This window comes from Crocuta crocuta, unplaced genomic scaffold, assembly GCF_008692635.1.
Source record: "Crocuta crocuta isolate KB4526 unplaced genomic scaffold, BGI_CrCroc_1.0 scaffold1013, whole genome shotgun sequence".
NCBI classification, from domain to species: Eukaryota; Metazoa; Chordata; class Mammalia; order Carnivora; family Hyaenidae; genus Crocuta; species Crocuta crocuta.
Genome location: NW_027531297.1, coordinates 556990 through 573217, shown reverse-complemented (window position 1 = coordinate 573217; position 16228 = coordinate 556990). Strand labels below are relative to the sequence as shown.

Here is a 16228-nt window from a genome sequence, read left to right as displayed (position 1 = left end):
CTAGACAGAGGCAGGAGTGAGAAGGGGGAGCCTCAAGGGTCATGTGGGTGCTCCCTGGCAAAGCTCCCCGGGCCGGGGAGGCTCTGGGCTAGGAGGGCGCGGGAAGTGATCGAGCAGTGGCGAGCGCGGGCTGAGGGCCCCCCACACCCGTGATCTTCTTAGCCCTCCAAGCATTTCTGGGAATTGACAAATGAGACTGGACAGCAGCGGCTCAGGTACGCGGTCCTGCCCCAGGCCACAGCCAGGGTGTCCCTGGGCCGCTGACCACATTTGAGGACCCAGTGGACACCTCAGGAGGAAGGACCCCAGGTGCTGCGCGAGAGGGCCCGGCGCAGGCTGGGGGCTGCGACCAGCCTCTTTTTCAGCTTTGTGAGTATGAGGGGCTCTAAGGACCCTGGTGCATGGCACAGCCCCGAGCTGGGCTCCTGGGCTGGCTGGTCCCTGAGGCCCTCTGGGGGTCTCAGCACCCCCGTAGTGGAGGGGTGGAGGGGACACTCCCAGGGTGGACCCTATGAGCCCTCTCAGCCCAGCTCTTGCCTGCCGCACTGACCCCACCGGGGCCCTGGCCCCTGAGCCCCTCCCTGCCAGTCCCGGCCCACGTGGGGGTCACACTCACTTCTTTGAACTTGCCCTCCTGGTACAGCTGGTGGATGTGAGTCAGCAGGGGGCTCCGGTCTGCGTCCTGCAGCTGGAAGATGCTGACCAGTGGCTCCACGAGACTCGGGGGACTCTTGGCAAGGACCCTGACCGCACGGGCCTGGAGCTGTTTCAGCCTTGAGCTGCGCTGGGAGACCAGAGCCAGCCTCAGCCGGGGACTGGGGGGCTGCAGCACGGTGCTGGGACTGACTTGGCCGCAGACGTCAGCACCTCGACCCTGTGTCTGCGGTGGACATTCCAGGCAGGCGAGGCCTGGGGGGCAGGGGCACAGGTGAGGGAGATGTGTGGTTGTGGGGCTGAGGGTCAAGCCACAGACCCAGGAGCACAGTCGGTCCGAAGGCACTGACCCCTGCTGGGCTCAGCAGGCCAGGTCGGGCAGGCGTGGAGCCCACCAGGCCAGGAGGTGTGGATGGCGTGGAAGGGACGTGGCCAGTGGGCTGTGGGCAGGGCTCACCTGGGCCGGCGCAGGGAGGGGCTGTGACCGTAGCCAGCGGTGCAGCTCACAGACTACCCAGGCCTCCAGGGAGGGGCCCTTGCGCTGCCAGGCCTGGCTGCCTTCTAGCATGTCCAGGAGTCCGGTCAGCGGGTCGTCTAGGGCAGCAAAGCCCCGCCAGGCCTCCTCGCGGAGCTGCGGACACACAGAACCTCACTGTCACTCTGTCGAGCTCAAGTCCTCCTGGCAAACCCTCCCCTGACCCGCACTGTCCAGCCTGTGATCTGCTTAGAGGGGGGACTGGGGGCCAGTCAGCACTGTCCTCCCCTCCTCGGGGCTCTCGTGTGACCCGCCCCAGGTCCTGGGAGGCAGCCACTGTCCACACGAACGGTCCCGGAAAGACAGAGGGCACATCCCCTGGTCAGGCCGAGGGCGGCAGGAGCTCCGCCTCAGCCACCTGCGCAGCACTCGTCCTTCACGCACAGCGACCCCCAGCGGGGCCAGCAAGCAGCGGGAAACAGAGGAAAGAAGGAAAAAAACCCAAACTGGAAAATGCCTCTGCGTTACTTTCCACCACTTGCACGGCCGAAGGTTAGGAAACACGTACAAACCGACAGAGGAAAACTCAGGGCCCCGTGAGTTGTCCTCTCCCTAAAGTGTCAGGAGAACAGGGGTCCCTGGTGCACCTTGAAGCGGGGGGGTGGTCCGTGAGGGCCACGCTGGGCCCGGCCCTGGCTCTCTCCTCTGCCCGACTCTGCGTTCAGTCGTGAGACACCCTCCAGTCAAGGACCCGCTTGCGGCCGCAGAGCCCGGTCTCTGCACCCCCTCCAGGCAGAGCTTCAGGGTCATGGTCTCAGGAAACAGACGCTCGGACGCCCGAGGCCACTCGTAAGGGGCCCGGAGGAGTCGCAGGCCTGCAGATGCAGTGGACCGACGACAGCCTGAAGCGCTGCTACCCGCTGGGGCGGGCGGGCCGAGGCCACACGCGTCTCGGGCGTCTGGGGGCACCCGCAGGGGCCGCTGTCCCCACCCTCCAGGAATGTGTGAAAGAAGACAACTGAGGCCGAACCACTGCCCCCTTCTTGCTCATGGAACGAAAGGTCTAGAAAGATGCCTCCCTGGACTTTGGTTCTGACTTTTTTATGTGCGGTGCCTATTCACAGGGCCCCTGAGAGGCTCGCGGAGCAAGGCAGCGAGGCCATGTGGCTGGGGCCCGCGCTCTGTCGTTGCCACCAGCCAGCTCTTCCGCTCGCAAGGTGGGCTCAGGTAGACGCCTCATCTCCTTTTTCCGCTGGGCCGTCTCCACCAGCCGGACAGAGGGTGTGCGGCTGGCCCTGGGGCCCGAAGGAGGAACCCGGCCCGGGAGAGACCTTCAAGCTCTGGTGAGCACTTTCTGATCAGTAGCCACAAAACACAAAGCCTCTTCCGAAAGTGCCACCATCCCACAAGCCAGGTGTGGCTGCGCCTCCCGGACCCCTTCCCAGTGGGGCCGCTCCCTAGTCCACTGTTGGGGCCGGCTCCTTCCTGGGCTCGCCCAGAGGCTCTTCGCGGTGGGAGCCTTGTGGTAGCCAGCAGAAGGGGAGCCAGTGGGCAAGTCCTTCCGCGACAGCCACTGCCCATTGCTGGGATGCGGGCCAAGGGCTCTGCCCTCCAAGGCCGGGCGCTGGCTCTATCCCCTCCTGCGAGAAGTGCCCAGGAGCACTGTGGAGGCGACACTCGCCTGGCCCAGGTGCCAAGCCCCACCGGGGGCTACGGGCCTTGCTTACGCCGAGGCACCACTGAGGGCCCGGGCCCCTCCCGCTGCGCTCTCGCATCATTCCAGGAGAGGAGGCCTTCCGGACGCCCCCGGGGCCTCCCCAGGGTTCTGCTGACCAAACCCGGCCCACAGACCCTCCACCGCTTGTGACTAAGCAACAAGGGAGGGGAAGTCACCAGGGAGGCATGGACCCCCTCTGTGGGTGGCCCCGTGGCCCTTCCCACATCTCTGCCCTGAGAGCACCTGGGCCCAGGCCGGGCCAGGACTCTCTCCTTGCAAAGCAGCTCTTAGTTCCGGAGCTCTGGGAGTCACCCGCGCTGTCTGTGCGTGTGCCTTCTCCCGCACACATGCCTCTGCTGTGCTCGGACAGCACCCAGCGCCCCGCAGGCTGAGGGGCCCGCCCGCACAGCAGCGGGCGGGAGGCAGGTGCGGAACTGGAGCGGGGGCCACAGCGCTGGCGCCCACAGTGTGGACGGCGCTTCCCCAGGACGCTTAGAACCAACATCCACTTGGCTGGAATGTAATTTTAAAACCACGGTACGTGAGCAGTCTGGCTCGCTCACCAGAAGCGAAATGCAGACTTTCTCCTCGGGCGCTGGGTGACCTCAGGACGCCTGGCAAGGCTCCCTCTGCAGACACCCAGGAAAGGAGAGGTGTCTGTGGGAAAGGAGGCCTCTGAGGGCCCGGGGCTGCACGGTCAGCACCCTGCATGGGGTGCCATGGGAAAGCGTGGGCCGCCCCCAGTTCGGTGGGCTGCCCGGGCTCCAGGAGTCCCAGAAAGTCCCCCTTACACCTGGGCCTGCCCGTCACAGGGACCCGCACCGGAGCCCCGGGAGGGGCTGGCTGGAAGGAACACCATCGCTCTCTGCAGACACACCTGCCCCCTCCCCCGCCCCCGCCAGAGGAGGAAGCTTCGCTGAGATGAGCCCACGTAACACACAGGGACAGTCACCGTGAGTGACGGCCACACCACGACAGTGACAGGTCTGAGAACAGGGACCGGAGGCCACTGGTCTGGGAATGAAAACAGACCACAGACATTGTGGAGGGAGGAAGTGGAAGCTGAAAATCAAGGACAGAACATAACACCGGGGCCCCTCCTGCACCCCCGCCTGGGGTCTGAGAGTCCTTCCTGCCCCTGCAGTCCCTGCGGCCCCAGGGTGCCCCTCAGGCACTAGGTCGAGCGCCCACTGCCCGTCTGCTGCCCCTCGTCCTGGCGGGTCTAAGCGCAGGCCCCGTGGCCCCGCTCCTGTGCTGCTCGCTCCTCGGCCCGGGTCCTGGGTCTACACTGACAATCCTTTGGAGCCCTGGCTCTGGACTCTGGCTGCCGCTGTCTCCTTCCCTCCTGGCCCCTGACCGCTGACCCCCAGTGGGGACCTGCCGTCGTTGCCGGCTCCTGTGCCCCGTGGTCCCCGGGCCTGTTCAAACAGGCTGGGCCTGCCCCAGAGCCCGTGTTTCTCACAAGGTCCTGGGGGTACGTCCTGCCCAGTCACTCACCCCTCCTGTGCCGGCCACCTGGCCTGCCATGTCCACTCGAGGGCTCTGAGCCCCATGTCTGGCCCCTGCCCCAGGCCCCAGTCCACACCACCGGCCTCCTTCCTCTTTGCATCACAAACCCGCACACGGTCCTACAAACCAGCCTCCAGTTTCCCTGTGCTGTTCCGTCGGGGACCCCGGAACCTCCCTGCGCTCAGCCGGCTCCGGGGCACCGTGTGGGCCCGCAGGGACCCTCCATCTCTGCCTGCTCACAGGAGCCTGGACGGGTTCCGGCGTGGGGCCCAGTGGGGACAGCATGTGGCCCTCCAGGCAGGCGCTCTGGGGGCCCACGCGATCCCCTGGCACACGAGCAGCACTGACAGAAACCAGATGCCCGGCACACCTGTGTTTGCTTGGAAATAAGCAACGCGCTGGCCGAATGAGGGGCCATAATGAAAGTCAGAAAATAGAGAAGACGGACAATGGGTCCCTCCACCTCGAAACTTGTGACGAAGGGACCGGGAGGGAAATGCACCGCTTCGGGCCAACACCTGGGAAAGAAGGACCGGGAAGTAATGACGGGCATCCGACAGACGGTGGTGCCGAGCGGCGCCAGCCCAAGCTGACACGCCGGCCGCAGAAAAGAGGCCAAGAGCAGAGCCGAGGAGGCAGCGCTACGGCTCGTGCTGGGGGCTCACGCTCCCCGCCTCGGAAAGTCTGGCCAGCAGCTGTGATGACACGGAAGAAACGGACGCTTCCTGGGGAAATAAACCAGAACCAGGAACTCGGAACAGACCTGGGTCCCCTGCAGCCCTGCCCAAGACCCCTGGGCAGGACCACGCGCTCTTCCCTCTCCCAGACTCTCGAGGAGCAAGCGATTCCCGTCTCCAGCCAGCTGCTCCAGGGAACGAAAGGGACACCCTCAGCCCCACATATGAGGTTAGTTCACCAGGAACAGGGACAAAGACTCACAAATGCCACGGGGACCAGGGGAGACACGTCCCAGACACGCGGGGGTGACCTGAGTTAGGGAATGTGTTCACCAGACAGCACAGCTGTGTTACTTCAGTCCTGATCTCAAAGCCGCGGTTACAAAATTAGAGAGAGCTTTTGACTTTTGCAATAACTTTGCATTCGTCCAGCTTGAACTGGCTGCTCATCGCCTAAGCGCATGCAGCTGGGAGGTGGCTGAGCCCACCACGGCTCCGGTGCTCGGGAGCCCAGGCCTGTGCCCCGACAGAGAAACACGTGGTGACCCCACAGGTCTGGCTGTGAGGAGCCCAGGCCTGTCCCCCCCCCCCAACACACACACGGTAAGCCCACAGGTCTGGCTGTGAGGAGCCCAGGCCTGTGCCCCCCCCCAACACACACACGGTAAGCCCACAGGTCTGGCTGACCAATTAGCCAGGGACTGGTCCCCCCCAGTGTCACCAAGCAAGCTGCGGGCCTGGGGAGCAGCCTTGGCCTAAACGGCTCACAGACACGGCTGTCACACAGGCCCGCGGCCCCTTCCTGGAGCGCGCCTGCTCTGGACGCCTGCCCCCGTGGGCCCGACCTCCTTGGGCGGCAGGAGACCTGGGCCTCAGCCTTCACAGCAGTGCCCTCACCACCCCAGGGGCAAAGCCAGCCTCCCGGCACAGGCCGCAGTGGGGCGGCCGAGCAGCCTCCCGCCGGACGACAGGCTATCCCTAGGAGGGGGACCATGGGCGAGGCCTGTGTGAACCAGTGGGTACCCGGGCCCCACGTGGCACACAGGCGGCCATGGCCCATCGGGTCCCCTGTGCGGTGTGGAAGCCGAGTGGTGGCCACAGGCCCTTCCCTCCTGCTCGGAGCCTCAGGGCTCTGTGTCCACCAGTGTCTAGTGGGGGCCATCCCCCCCCCNGGGGGGGCCCCCCCCCCCCCCCCCGTCTGCCAGCACATCCGGGGAGGGTGGTCGACGGGCGGCAGCAGGGCCCATCCCGCACGCGCACTCACCCGCTGCAGCTCTCGTGAGGACCACGGTGTCCGCAGGGCCTGCAGGAATGGGAGCGGCTCCTGGCCTGGGGGGACAGGACGAGGGCTGTGCAGAACCCACCGGCTCCCCCTTTGGTCAATGCTGGGGGGCTCCCCACAGCTGCCGCCCGGTGCCCATGGCCTCCGGCCAGAGCCCCCCCCCGCCCCTCCCCTGGGACTCTGGCCTGGCCATCAGGCGGTACTTATGCGATGGGCTTCTGCCCACAGCTTGGGGCAGCCTAGGCCGCATGCTTCAGTGGTGGCGGGCTGCGGGGCTCAGATGGGGCTCACCGTGTACGCAGGGTAGGGGCGCCGGACCCCAGGGCCACGCCCACAGCACTGACCATCGGGGCGTGCCTGGTGGGCCACCACCCCCCCACCCCTCCGTGCCGTGTCACAGCCCACGCCCATCCGCTGCCCACCAAGTCTGGCCTTCAGCCTCTGCTGAGGCCCTACAGCGGTCCCGGCCTCTGCCTCCCCTGGCTGCTCCCCGAAGCCTCCCCACCCACGGCCTTGGTACTCTCTTGCTTGCCCCACCGCGGGACTGCCGGCCGGGGCAGGGGCCAAACGGGGACCCTAGGCCCAGGGGGAGTCGGGGTTACCGTCATGCTGGAAAAGGGACTGTGCCCTCAGACCAGGTTTAAGGTCAAGGCCTGGGAAGATGGCTGCCGCCTGGTCTCCACTTTGGGAAAGAAAGTGGCCTCCGAGTCACCCACAACCACCAGCGCCCCCTGGCCGCCTCCAGAGGGCCCGCCCCACCCCGGCAGCCACCTGCCCTGGGCCACCTNGCATCAGGGCCATGTGCTCAGAGCCGGGGGTGGGGGTGCGGGGGGAGAGCCTGAGGGCCTCCACCTCCTGCCCCAGGGGGTCAGAGAGGAGGTCACTAACAGATTCTCTAGGTCAGGTCAGGGGGCTCAGGAGCGTGGGTGGCTCACCCGCAAATCTACTCAAGAATCAAAGAGACAAGGGCAGGGGCGCCTGGGGGGCTCAGTCGGTTGAGCGTCCGACTTTCGCTCGGGTCATGATCTCGCGGTTCGTGGGTTCGAGCCCCGCGTCGGGCTCTGTGCTGACTGCCAGCTCAGAGCCTGGAGCCTGTTTCAGTCTGTGACTCCCTCTCTCTCTGACCCTCCCCTGCTCACGCTGCCTCTCTCTCTCTCTCCTAGAAATAAATAAAACATTAAAAAAAAAATGTAAAAAAAAAAACAAAAAAAAAACCGAAGAGACAAGGGCAACCGGCTGGGCCCCCGCAGACGACCCGCCGGGGAGGGAAGGCTGAGGGCCCACACGCAGGGACCCAGCCAAGGCCACAGTGGCTGGACTCGACGCCCAGCACGGGGGAGGGAATGCTGGGTGCACGCCGGGCAGCCAGGCTGACCCACCCCAGAGGGTCTACCGCTGTGGCTCATCAGTGGGGTGGAGGGAGACATTTCACAAAACAAGCATTTCACAAAAGTAAATTCTATTCGTGATTTAAGAAACAACTCTGCAACTAGACCACAGGCAACTTCATGACCCAGAAAAAAAGATGTTCAATAACAAAACCCTCAGCAAACATGGAACTTAATGCTGAAATAGGCCCCGAGCGATGCCCACAGCAGGTGCCCGCCGCCCATTCCGCGTGGCCTGTGGGCCCCTGCTGGCCGAGCGCTACACGAAGGCACAAGTAAAGGCACAGAACTTGGAAAGGAAACAATAAAATCGTCACTACCCTGACAAACCCCTGTCCGTCCATAAGCGGATACCACTCAGCGCTGGGAAGAAACGCGTGGTCAGGCCGAGAGGAGACGCGGGGCCCCTCACGCACCTGCCCGAGCGGAGGGCGCCGTGGGAACGGGCCACGAGGCAGGACCCCGGCCCCGCGACATCCCGCAAGAGGCACTGCCGTGCAGGCAGCGAAACAACCCGTGCGAGGCCGTCACAGCGGACGCCTGTCACCGCGTTCGTCCCAGCCCCCAGAGCGCCACCGCCAGGAGGGCCGAGTGCCCCCGGGGGCTCTGGGTGCCGGCGGCGTGGCCGTGGGGTTCAGGAGGGCGCCCCACTGGCCAGGGGGTGGGAGGCTGTGCTTCGGGGGGCAGGGTATGGGAAATCTCTGTAACCTTCTGGATTTTGCTGTAACGCTAAAACTGCTCTAGAAAAGATAGTCTTTAAAAATCAAATCAAAACAAAACAAAACATACTACTGCTCACTGAAATAGTTTTGTGGGAGCCGTGAGGAGTCTAGAGACGCTTCCGCGGGGGCTTCTTCCCGCACAGACGCTTAACACAAGGCTGAAACCCCCTGTTTCTCTGTAAACCAGCAACACGTGGAGATGAACATTAGAAACAGGGACAATGGCACACAAAATTTCAGATTTTGTTGGATGAATCTAGCAAGCGAAATTCACGCATAAAAGCCATAAAGCGTTGAGAGTAAGATGCAAAGACCTATGAAGAAGGGCCGTCCACGCAGTAGACTACGTGGAGTCGTCACCCACCCACAATTAGCCGCACAGCAGGCTGCGAGGCTGTGTGTGGGCCACCTGTCTTAACAACCCACCCAAATCACAGTGACACGAGACTCCTACCCCCAGCTCCAAGCAGCACCCTAGGCAGGGTGAGCGGCGCTGGCCCGGAGAGCACAGGTGTGGACCGGTGAAAAGACCCCGAGCCGGAGCGGGGCGCACGCGGGACCTGGCCCCGGGAACTGTGTGAGCCTAACTGAGAGGACCCTGGAGTACCCAGCCTTACCGCTCCATCCACTCCACTCCACCCCTGCTGTAGATCTGAACGTGAAAGACAGATACGTAGAGCCTCTGAGAGAGTATTTGGATGACCTTGGGGTGGCGAGGTCTCCCAAAGAGTTCGATTACCTAAAAGATTCCCCCTAATCCAAAGGATCCTGCAGGAACTGGAAGGGCATGAACAGGTCCAGGGAAGACAGCTCTCCTCCGGCCTGGTCCCTGCCCTCACGGGGACTGTCCCAGCCCTGCTCGAAGCTGCCTCCCCAGCCCCTGAGACCTGGGCCCCACCGAGAGCTCTGCCCCGGATGTATCCTGGTCCCTCCTAGGAAGTGAGCACACTTGACCTTGTTCAGGGCTGTGGTCTGGACCTCGATGGGTGCTCCACAGTGTCAGCGCCAGGTGTGCATGGCCACCAGCTCGAGTGGCCTCAGGGAGATCCCTGGAGGGGACCACCCATCCCCTGCACTGCCCACCACACCACCCGCTGCAGGTGCTGGCCCTCCTCAGCGACGTCCGTGCGAGGGCTGGCAGTGGGGGACATCCTCCCTCCCAGCGCAGGGGCACGTGGCTTCTCCACAAACGTGGGCACTGCCACCCTCTCCAGCCCACCTGACTACCCCTCTCGGTCCCTGGTCCCAGGTTCCACCCTTGTCTGGGTGGGGCTGCGCCCTGACGGTGGGCCCAGCCCCTCCTGAGCACCCCCAGGGCAGTGGGCAGGCACCAGGCCAAGAGAAAGGGTGCTCCTCAAAGCCCCTAAATCCACACCCGCCTGCTCAGCAACCCCTCGGAGGCCCCAACAGCACCCAAACCCAACAGGCAGGGGGGGCTCTCCCGCGGGGGCTGGCCCCATCTGGGAAGTGGGGTGAGAGGCCTTGTCGCCTCGCCTCCTCCAAGAAGTCGTGAGTCTCCAAGACAGACCTCGCCTGCCCTCAGCACAGGGCGCACGGGCGTGGGCGGTCAGGACGGGCCAGGGCGCCGGCACAGAGGCGGGCTCTCGCTGTCTGCGACACGGCCGTGGGGCCCAAGCAAAGCCCCCGGAGAGCCGTGCACTCAGCGTCCACTCAGGTGAGCGCGCGCTCAACACCCAGAAACCACCAGGCTTCCAGGGCACGTCCAAAAAGCCACCGGAAGAGGTTCTACTAACAACAGAGATTTAAAACGACGGCACAGCTAGTTTTTTTTTTTTTTTTAATATTTTTATTTTNCGGTCGCTTAACCGACTAGCCACCCAGGCGCCCCATAGCTAGTTTTAAAAACAACGTGGAACAGGGGTGCCTGAGTGGCTCCTGAGTTAACGTTGGACTCTTGGTTTCAGCTCAGGTCATGACCTCAGGGTGCCTGTGTCCAGGCTCCACGTAGGGCTGTGTGCGGGCAGCGCGGAGCCAGCCTGGGACCCTCTCTCTGCCCCTTCCCTGCTGGCTCCCTCGTGTGCTCTCTCTCAAAATAAATAACATTACAAGAAACAACTGTGGAAGATCTATTTTTCAAAAAGCACATCTAAGAAGAAAATACAGCTAGGAAGGCAAACCCTGTCCTTGAGACGTGTTCCCTTTTTTCTGGCTGCGTAGAAATTTACCCTAAACTGGTCACTTCTTACGGTCACAGATCCCACAGGTCAGGAATGCTGGCACTGGGCTCTCAGGGAAAGATCGTTTTGACTCGTCGGAAGCAGGCACCAGGGGCGTCCTGGGTTCAGGGTGGGAAGCAGAGCCCACCTTTGTGGGGCGTCCGAGAGGCTGTACACGTGCTACCCCACGGACGCGGCTCAGACCCCCGGGCCACCCAGCCGTGTGATGAAGTCCAGTAAGAGTGCAGGATCTTTGTGCAACCGAACCGGCTCATTGTGAGGCCCACACTTAGAAGGAACAAAAGAACAAGAGGAAGGAGGGAGCGAAGAAGGAAGGTGGACAAAAAGCAACAAGCGACTTTCAGTCCTGCCAGATACCGGGTCGTATCACAAAAGCACAGTCGTTAAAACAGGGAGTCGTTGGGGCGCCTGGGGGCTCAGTCGGTTAAGCTTCCGACTCCGGCTCAGGTCATGATCTCAGGGTTTGTGGGTTCGAGCCCCGTGTCGGGCTCTGTGCTGACAGCTCGGAGCCTGGAGCTGCTTCGGATTCTGCGTCTCCCTCTCTCTGACCCTCCCCTGCTCACGCTCTCTCTCTCAGAAATAAATAAAAAACATTGGGGCGCCTGGGTGGCTTAGTCAGTTAAGCGTCCGACTTTTGCTTGGGTCATGATCTCGCGGTCCGTGGGTTCGGGCCCCGCGTCGGGCTCTGTGCTGACTGCCAGCTCAGAGCCTGGAGCCTGTTTCAGTCTGTGCCTCCCTCTCTCTCTGACCCTCCCCTGCTCACGCTCTCTCTCTCTCTCTCCTAGAAATAAATAAAACATTAAAAAAAAAACATTAAAAAAAGAAAACAAAATAAAATTTCGTCATGAGCAGACGAAAAGGTACAGAGCAGAGAGCTGGAGAGAAGCTCTGAAACACAGAGGAAACAGCCCTGGGGGGAAGCGTCTGCCCACTGAGTGTTGCTGGGACACCTGCATGGTCTTCTGGAAGTATAATCAAGGGGCACCCACACCTCACATCTCACAGCACAGTAAATCCCTTCTGGATCAAACACTAACAATGATCATAACCAGCTCCTCACGGCACGATGCTCCAGGCACTTCCATTCAGGACTCACAGATGGAGGTCAGCACTGCCTCACCACAAATTTTCTGAGACAAGGAAACAGAGAAGCTAAGTAACTTTTCCACAGTCACACAGCCCTCTCTCAGCAGGCTGTGTGCCACCTGTTTCTATGGCCTCTCTCACAGCCCAGCCCAAGAGCTGCTCCGCGGCCCCAGGGGCCAGGGGAAGCCCTCAGGCCAGGGCGAGGCAGACAGGCCCCTGCCCCAGGGGAGGGCCCAGCCCCAGGAAGCACTGGGCCCTGTGTTCAGGGGCCACAGGAGGGAAGCGGGCTTCCTGGAGCTGTAGGGCCTGTCCGCTCTGTGCTGAGAAAACCCCTGAATGTCCCAGGGAAGGGAAATCCAGTCCTTCCTGAAAACCCCCGCCAGCTAAACTGATTCAGCTACGTCTGCTCATACAAAGGCCACGTTTTCATGAGGAAAACAATCTTTGAGCCCAGCTGACGTTTCAGCCGGACAATGTTTCCTTGGCCCCGGGGGAGGGGGGGTCGGGAGGAAAGGCCGAGGTCCTCACTGGCCCATCCCTCCCCTCATTGTTCCTCACGCCTGCAGCAGAGCAGGCAGGAGGCCACGTGGACGTCACCCTTCCAGGGACCACAGACTGAGGAAGACCCCGGGGCAAAACCAGCAGAGGGGCCAGAAGCCCCCCGGGGGTGCCATCCCCCAGAGCCTGGTGGAGCGGGCAGACGCCCTGGCCTGAGGTCTCCCACAGAGGCCTTCCTGAGGCCAGCTTCACCAGCACAGCTAGACACAGAGCAGGCCAGGAGACCAGGCCGCACAAGGCCAGACAATGGGGCGGTGTCTGACCCGGGGGAGGGGTGTCTGATCTGGGGGGGCTGTGTCTGATCCAGGGGGGGCTGTGTCTGATCCAGGGGAAGGGGTGTCTGATCCAGGGGAAGGGGTGTCTGATCTGGGGGGGCTGTGTCTGATCCAGGGGGGGCTGTGTCTGATCCAGGGGAAGGGGTGTCTGATCCAGGGGAAGGGGTGTCTGATCTGGGGGGGCTGTGTCTGATCCAGGGGGGGCTGTGTCTGATCCAGGGGAAGGGGTGTCTGATCCAGGGGAAGGGGTGTCTGATCTGGGGGGGCTGTGTCTGATCCAGGGGGGGCTNGCTGTGTCTGATCCGGGGGGGCTGTGTCTGTTCTCAGGGTGGCCTGCCCCTTTGCTAGCTCCAGTAGACCAAGGGTGAGGCCTGGAAGACCCTGGAGGGAGGCCTGCTCTACACATCCTCAGATGTGATGTCACTGCAGGCCCCACCCTACGTGCGTCCCGTGGGGATGGGCAGACACAGGAGGACCTGATGCGCCACCCTGGGTGAGGCCCTGAGAGAAAGAGAGGCCTGAAGATTCCCTGTGCACCCATGTCCCCTGTGGGCACCGCCTGCACCCCCTGCCCCAGAGTCCCTGTCTCCCCCCCGCCCGACTCTGGGTCCCCGTTCCTGTCTCTGGCAGGCTCAATGGCCAGAGGTGACCCCCAGGCTGATGACCCAGTTTGGAGGCCCCTGTGAGGAACCTCTGGGGACCACGGCTGCCCAGAACAAAAGAGGCAAGCTGGGGCTCTACGGGTGGGAATGAGGAGCAGCTCTTTGCTGACCACATCCAGGGCCACCAAAGTGAAAATGCCTCCCTTCCCCACGGAGGGGGCTTGCGTGCCCACACAGGCCCCTCGTCTCCGGGCAGGACCCAGGCTGATGCCCTGCACTGCCCTCTTCTGCCTCAGGCGCAGGGCAGGGGTACCTGTGGGGCTTGGGGGTCCTGTGCTTGCAGCCTGGCCCAGGCCCCTGCTTTTCAGAGCATCATCGTTCCCTCCCCACTCCTTCTTGGCAAGATGCATCAAATGCCCCTGCGTGGAGCCCAGAGACTGCGCACGTGGTGCGGTGCCGCACCCGGCGACACAGCCGTCCTTCCCCGGAGCCCCACGCACGCCGAGTGTCTGTCCAGTCGTCCAGTCCTCCTGGCAGCCACCAAGCAGGTGGCCAGCAGGCAGCCCGTCACGGGACACCTAGCGCTTATCCTCAGAGCTGGTGGCGCCTGTCCCAGCACAGAGGCGCCTCCCTGCAGCCCTTGAGACAGGAAGGCGGTGCTGCTGGGCTGTGCCACCTGCATGCTCACATCTGGCCCCGGGGTAGCGCCACATGCCCCACCCCGGGGCCACCGGGGCCATAGCACTGGATGCCTTCCCCGTGGGGTGCCTACCTGGGGCACACACATGTACCCCGTACCCATAGACCTCCCCCCCCCCACACCCACGCCTGGCCCTGCCGAACGCAGCCAGCTGTCAGGGCCGTAGGGGCGCAGACTCACCTGGGGCCTGGCACTCACTGCCAGCAGGGTTGCCAGCGGGGTCTGTGTCTTCAGCAGCGGGGTCGCCAGCAGCGGGGTCGCCAGGAGGCTCTGCCGGGTCCATCCTCAGGGTGGCGCTGGGGGAGGCGGCGGGCAGCTCCGAGTGAGGAACTGGCGGAAACAATTAGACCGTTCCCCACACCAAGGGCCCACCTCTGGGGTCAAGGTGCAGGGGCCCAGGCGCCCTCGGCTCCACCCGCCAGCTGGGATGGGATGCCCAGAGCTGACCTCAGAGGCGGGCTTGCCATGAGGACCCGTGAGCTAGCCCACACGAGCACGCGGACCCTGGCGACAAGCTGCGGTATCCCGCAGGGCGCCTGCGAAGGCGGCTTCTCCACGACGCACTTCTCTACGTCTACAGAGATCACTCTGTTCTCCCTCCTTTCGCCTGTGGAGGCCTCATACTGACCTCGTCCTCACGCGCGGTCACCCCTTTGCATCACGGTAACACCCGCATGACCTACCGTGTAAACCCCAAGTCCTCACACAGCCACGGAAGGGGAGACCTACTGTGCTTCCTTCTCCAAAATTCCCACCCAGAGGCAGCTGTTCTCAGGAGCTCTGCCAGCTATGCCCTTGAGTACTTTCATTTCTCTTTCTAAAGAATGTGTTGATGTGGTTATTCCTTCAGCCTCCGTCTTACCCATGGCAGACCAACCTCAAGGTAAGAATTCATTACCGTACCCCGGCAGCGCCCGCACAGCCCACCGCCTCCTAAACCAGTTCTGAGCGAGCCTTCCTTTGGCTTGCTATTTATAGAAGACATGGGCACAACTACGTGAATACCATCCACAGCAGAGCCAAGTGCGGACCACGGTTCTCTTTCCTTTCTTTCACCGTTTGCTCCGGACTTCTGCTCTGGCCACGTGGGAGGACCGGCACCGAGGCACAAACAACTGGACAACATAGTTTAGGCAGCTGACTTCCGGACAGTAGGCAACACACAACCGTGCTTCCTGACAGCGGGACGGTGTCTGAGGAGGGCCCCAGGATGCCTGGCTCCCACCGAGGGCAGTCCCCCAGCCAAGACCGCTGATCCGGAACCCAGAGAGCACCGTGTTCCACCAAGTGGAGGAGGTGGCAGTGCATCTGTGGGGCGGGGCACTGGCCAGAGGGGTGGCTGGGGCAGCCAGAAGTGTGTACGAGCAATGCAGCATCTCCACGGCTCCCAGAAACAGCCGCCGACGGCCTGAGCCTGCGACAGAGACTCTAGCAGCCAAGTAGCGCCATACATTAGGTTCCAGCTCAGACAACACTGCAGCATCTCGCCAAGACTTCAGAAAGGCCGTGCCTTGGTGCTATGCCTAAAGTGAGCCCCACTCTTGACCTGACCTGCCAAAATCTAAAACCAAGCCCCAGAAAAATCCACAGTGGGTTTGTAGGTTGAATCCCACCAAGACAAAGATCCACCCTCACAAAACTGTCAAGCCATGCTCACCTGTTCAAGGTAATCAGCTAGACATTAACTGCCTACTCGAACAAAAATCAACACTCTTCAGAGGAAGATAACAGAATCCAGAGTTGCTACAGGGTATCATTCACAATGTTCGGTACCTAATACAAGAATCACAAGATCTACCAAGAAATGGGAAAATATGGCCCATAATCAAGGAGAAAAAAATACAAACAACAACAACAAAACAAACCCAGATAGTAGAAACCAACTCGAAGTGGCTCAGACGTTGGCTTTATCAAGGACTATCACAACTATTATAAGTGTATGCAATGAATGAATGGAAAATGTGCTCAAAGAGTTAAAGGAAAATATGGTCTTAATGAGTAAACAGACAAGGGAAAGCGGAAATTACTTGAAACTATATAAAGGAACTAAATGGTAATTCTCAATAAAAAGTGTAATAGCTGAAATGAAGAATTCACTGATTGGGCTTGACAGTGGATTGGAGATGGCAGATGAATGAGGAGATGTGAAGACAGATCACTGGAAATTATCCTGTCTAAAGAGTGGGGGAGGGGAGTAGATGAAAGAACAAATTACACTGCCGGATGTTCTACACTGCCATCATTAATGGGAGGGACTCTGACAGAACCCCAATACCTCTCTCCACATGTTTAAAAGATCCTGGAAATCTATCACTTTTTTTTTTTAAATTTTTAATGTTTTATTTATTTCTGAGAGAGAGAGAGAGAGAGAGAGAGAGAGAGAGA

The 16228-nt window shown here is 61.8% G+C and overlaps 1 protein-coding gene across 1 annotated transcript in view; it reads right to left on the bottom strand.

Moving 5' to 3' along the window:
• EXD3 (exonuclease 3'-5' domain containing 3) overlaps positions 1-16228 on the bottom strand; it is a 76349-nt gene that overhangs the window by 44013 nt on the left and 16108 nt on the right. The window contains 4 exon segments of the mRNA XM_077771561.1: positions 617-784; positions 1112-1285; positions 6297-6361; positions 14024-14139. Coding sequence (XP_077627687.1) covers positions 617-784; positions 1112-1285; positions 6297-6361; positions 14024-14126 — 510 coding nt within the window. The 5' untranslated portion in view covers positions 14127-14139.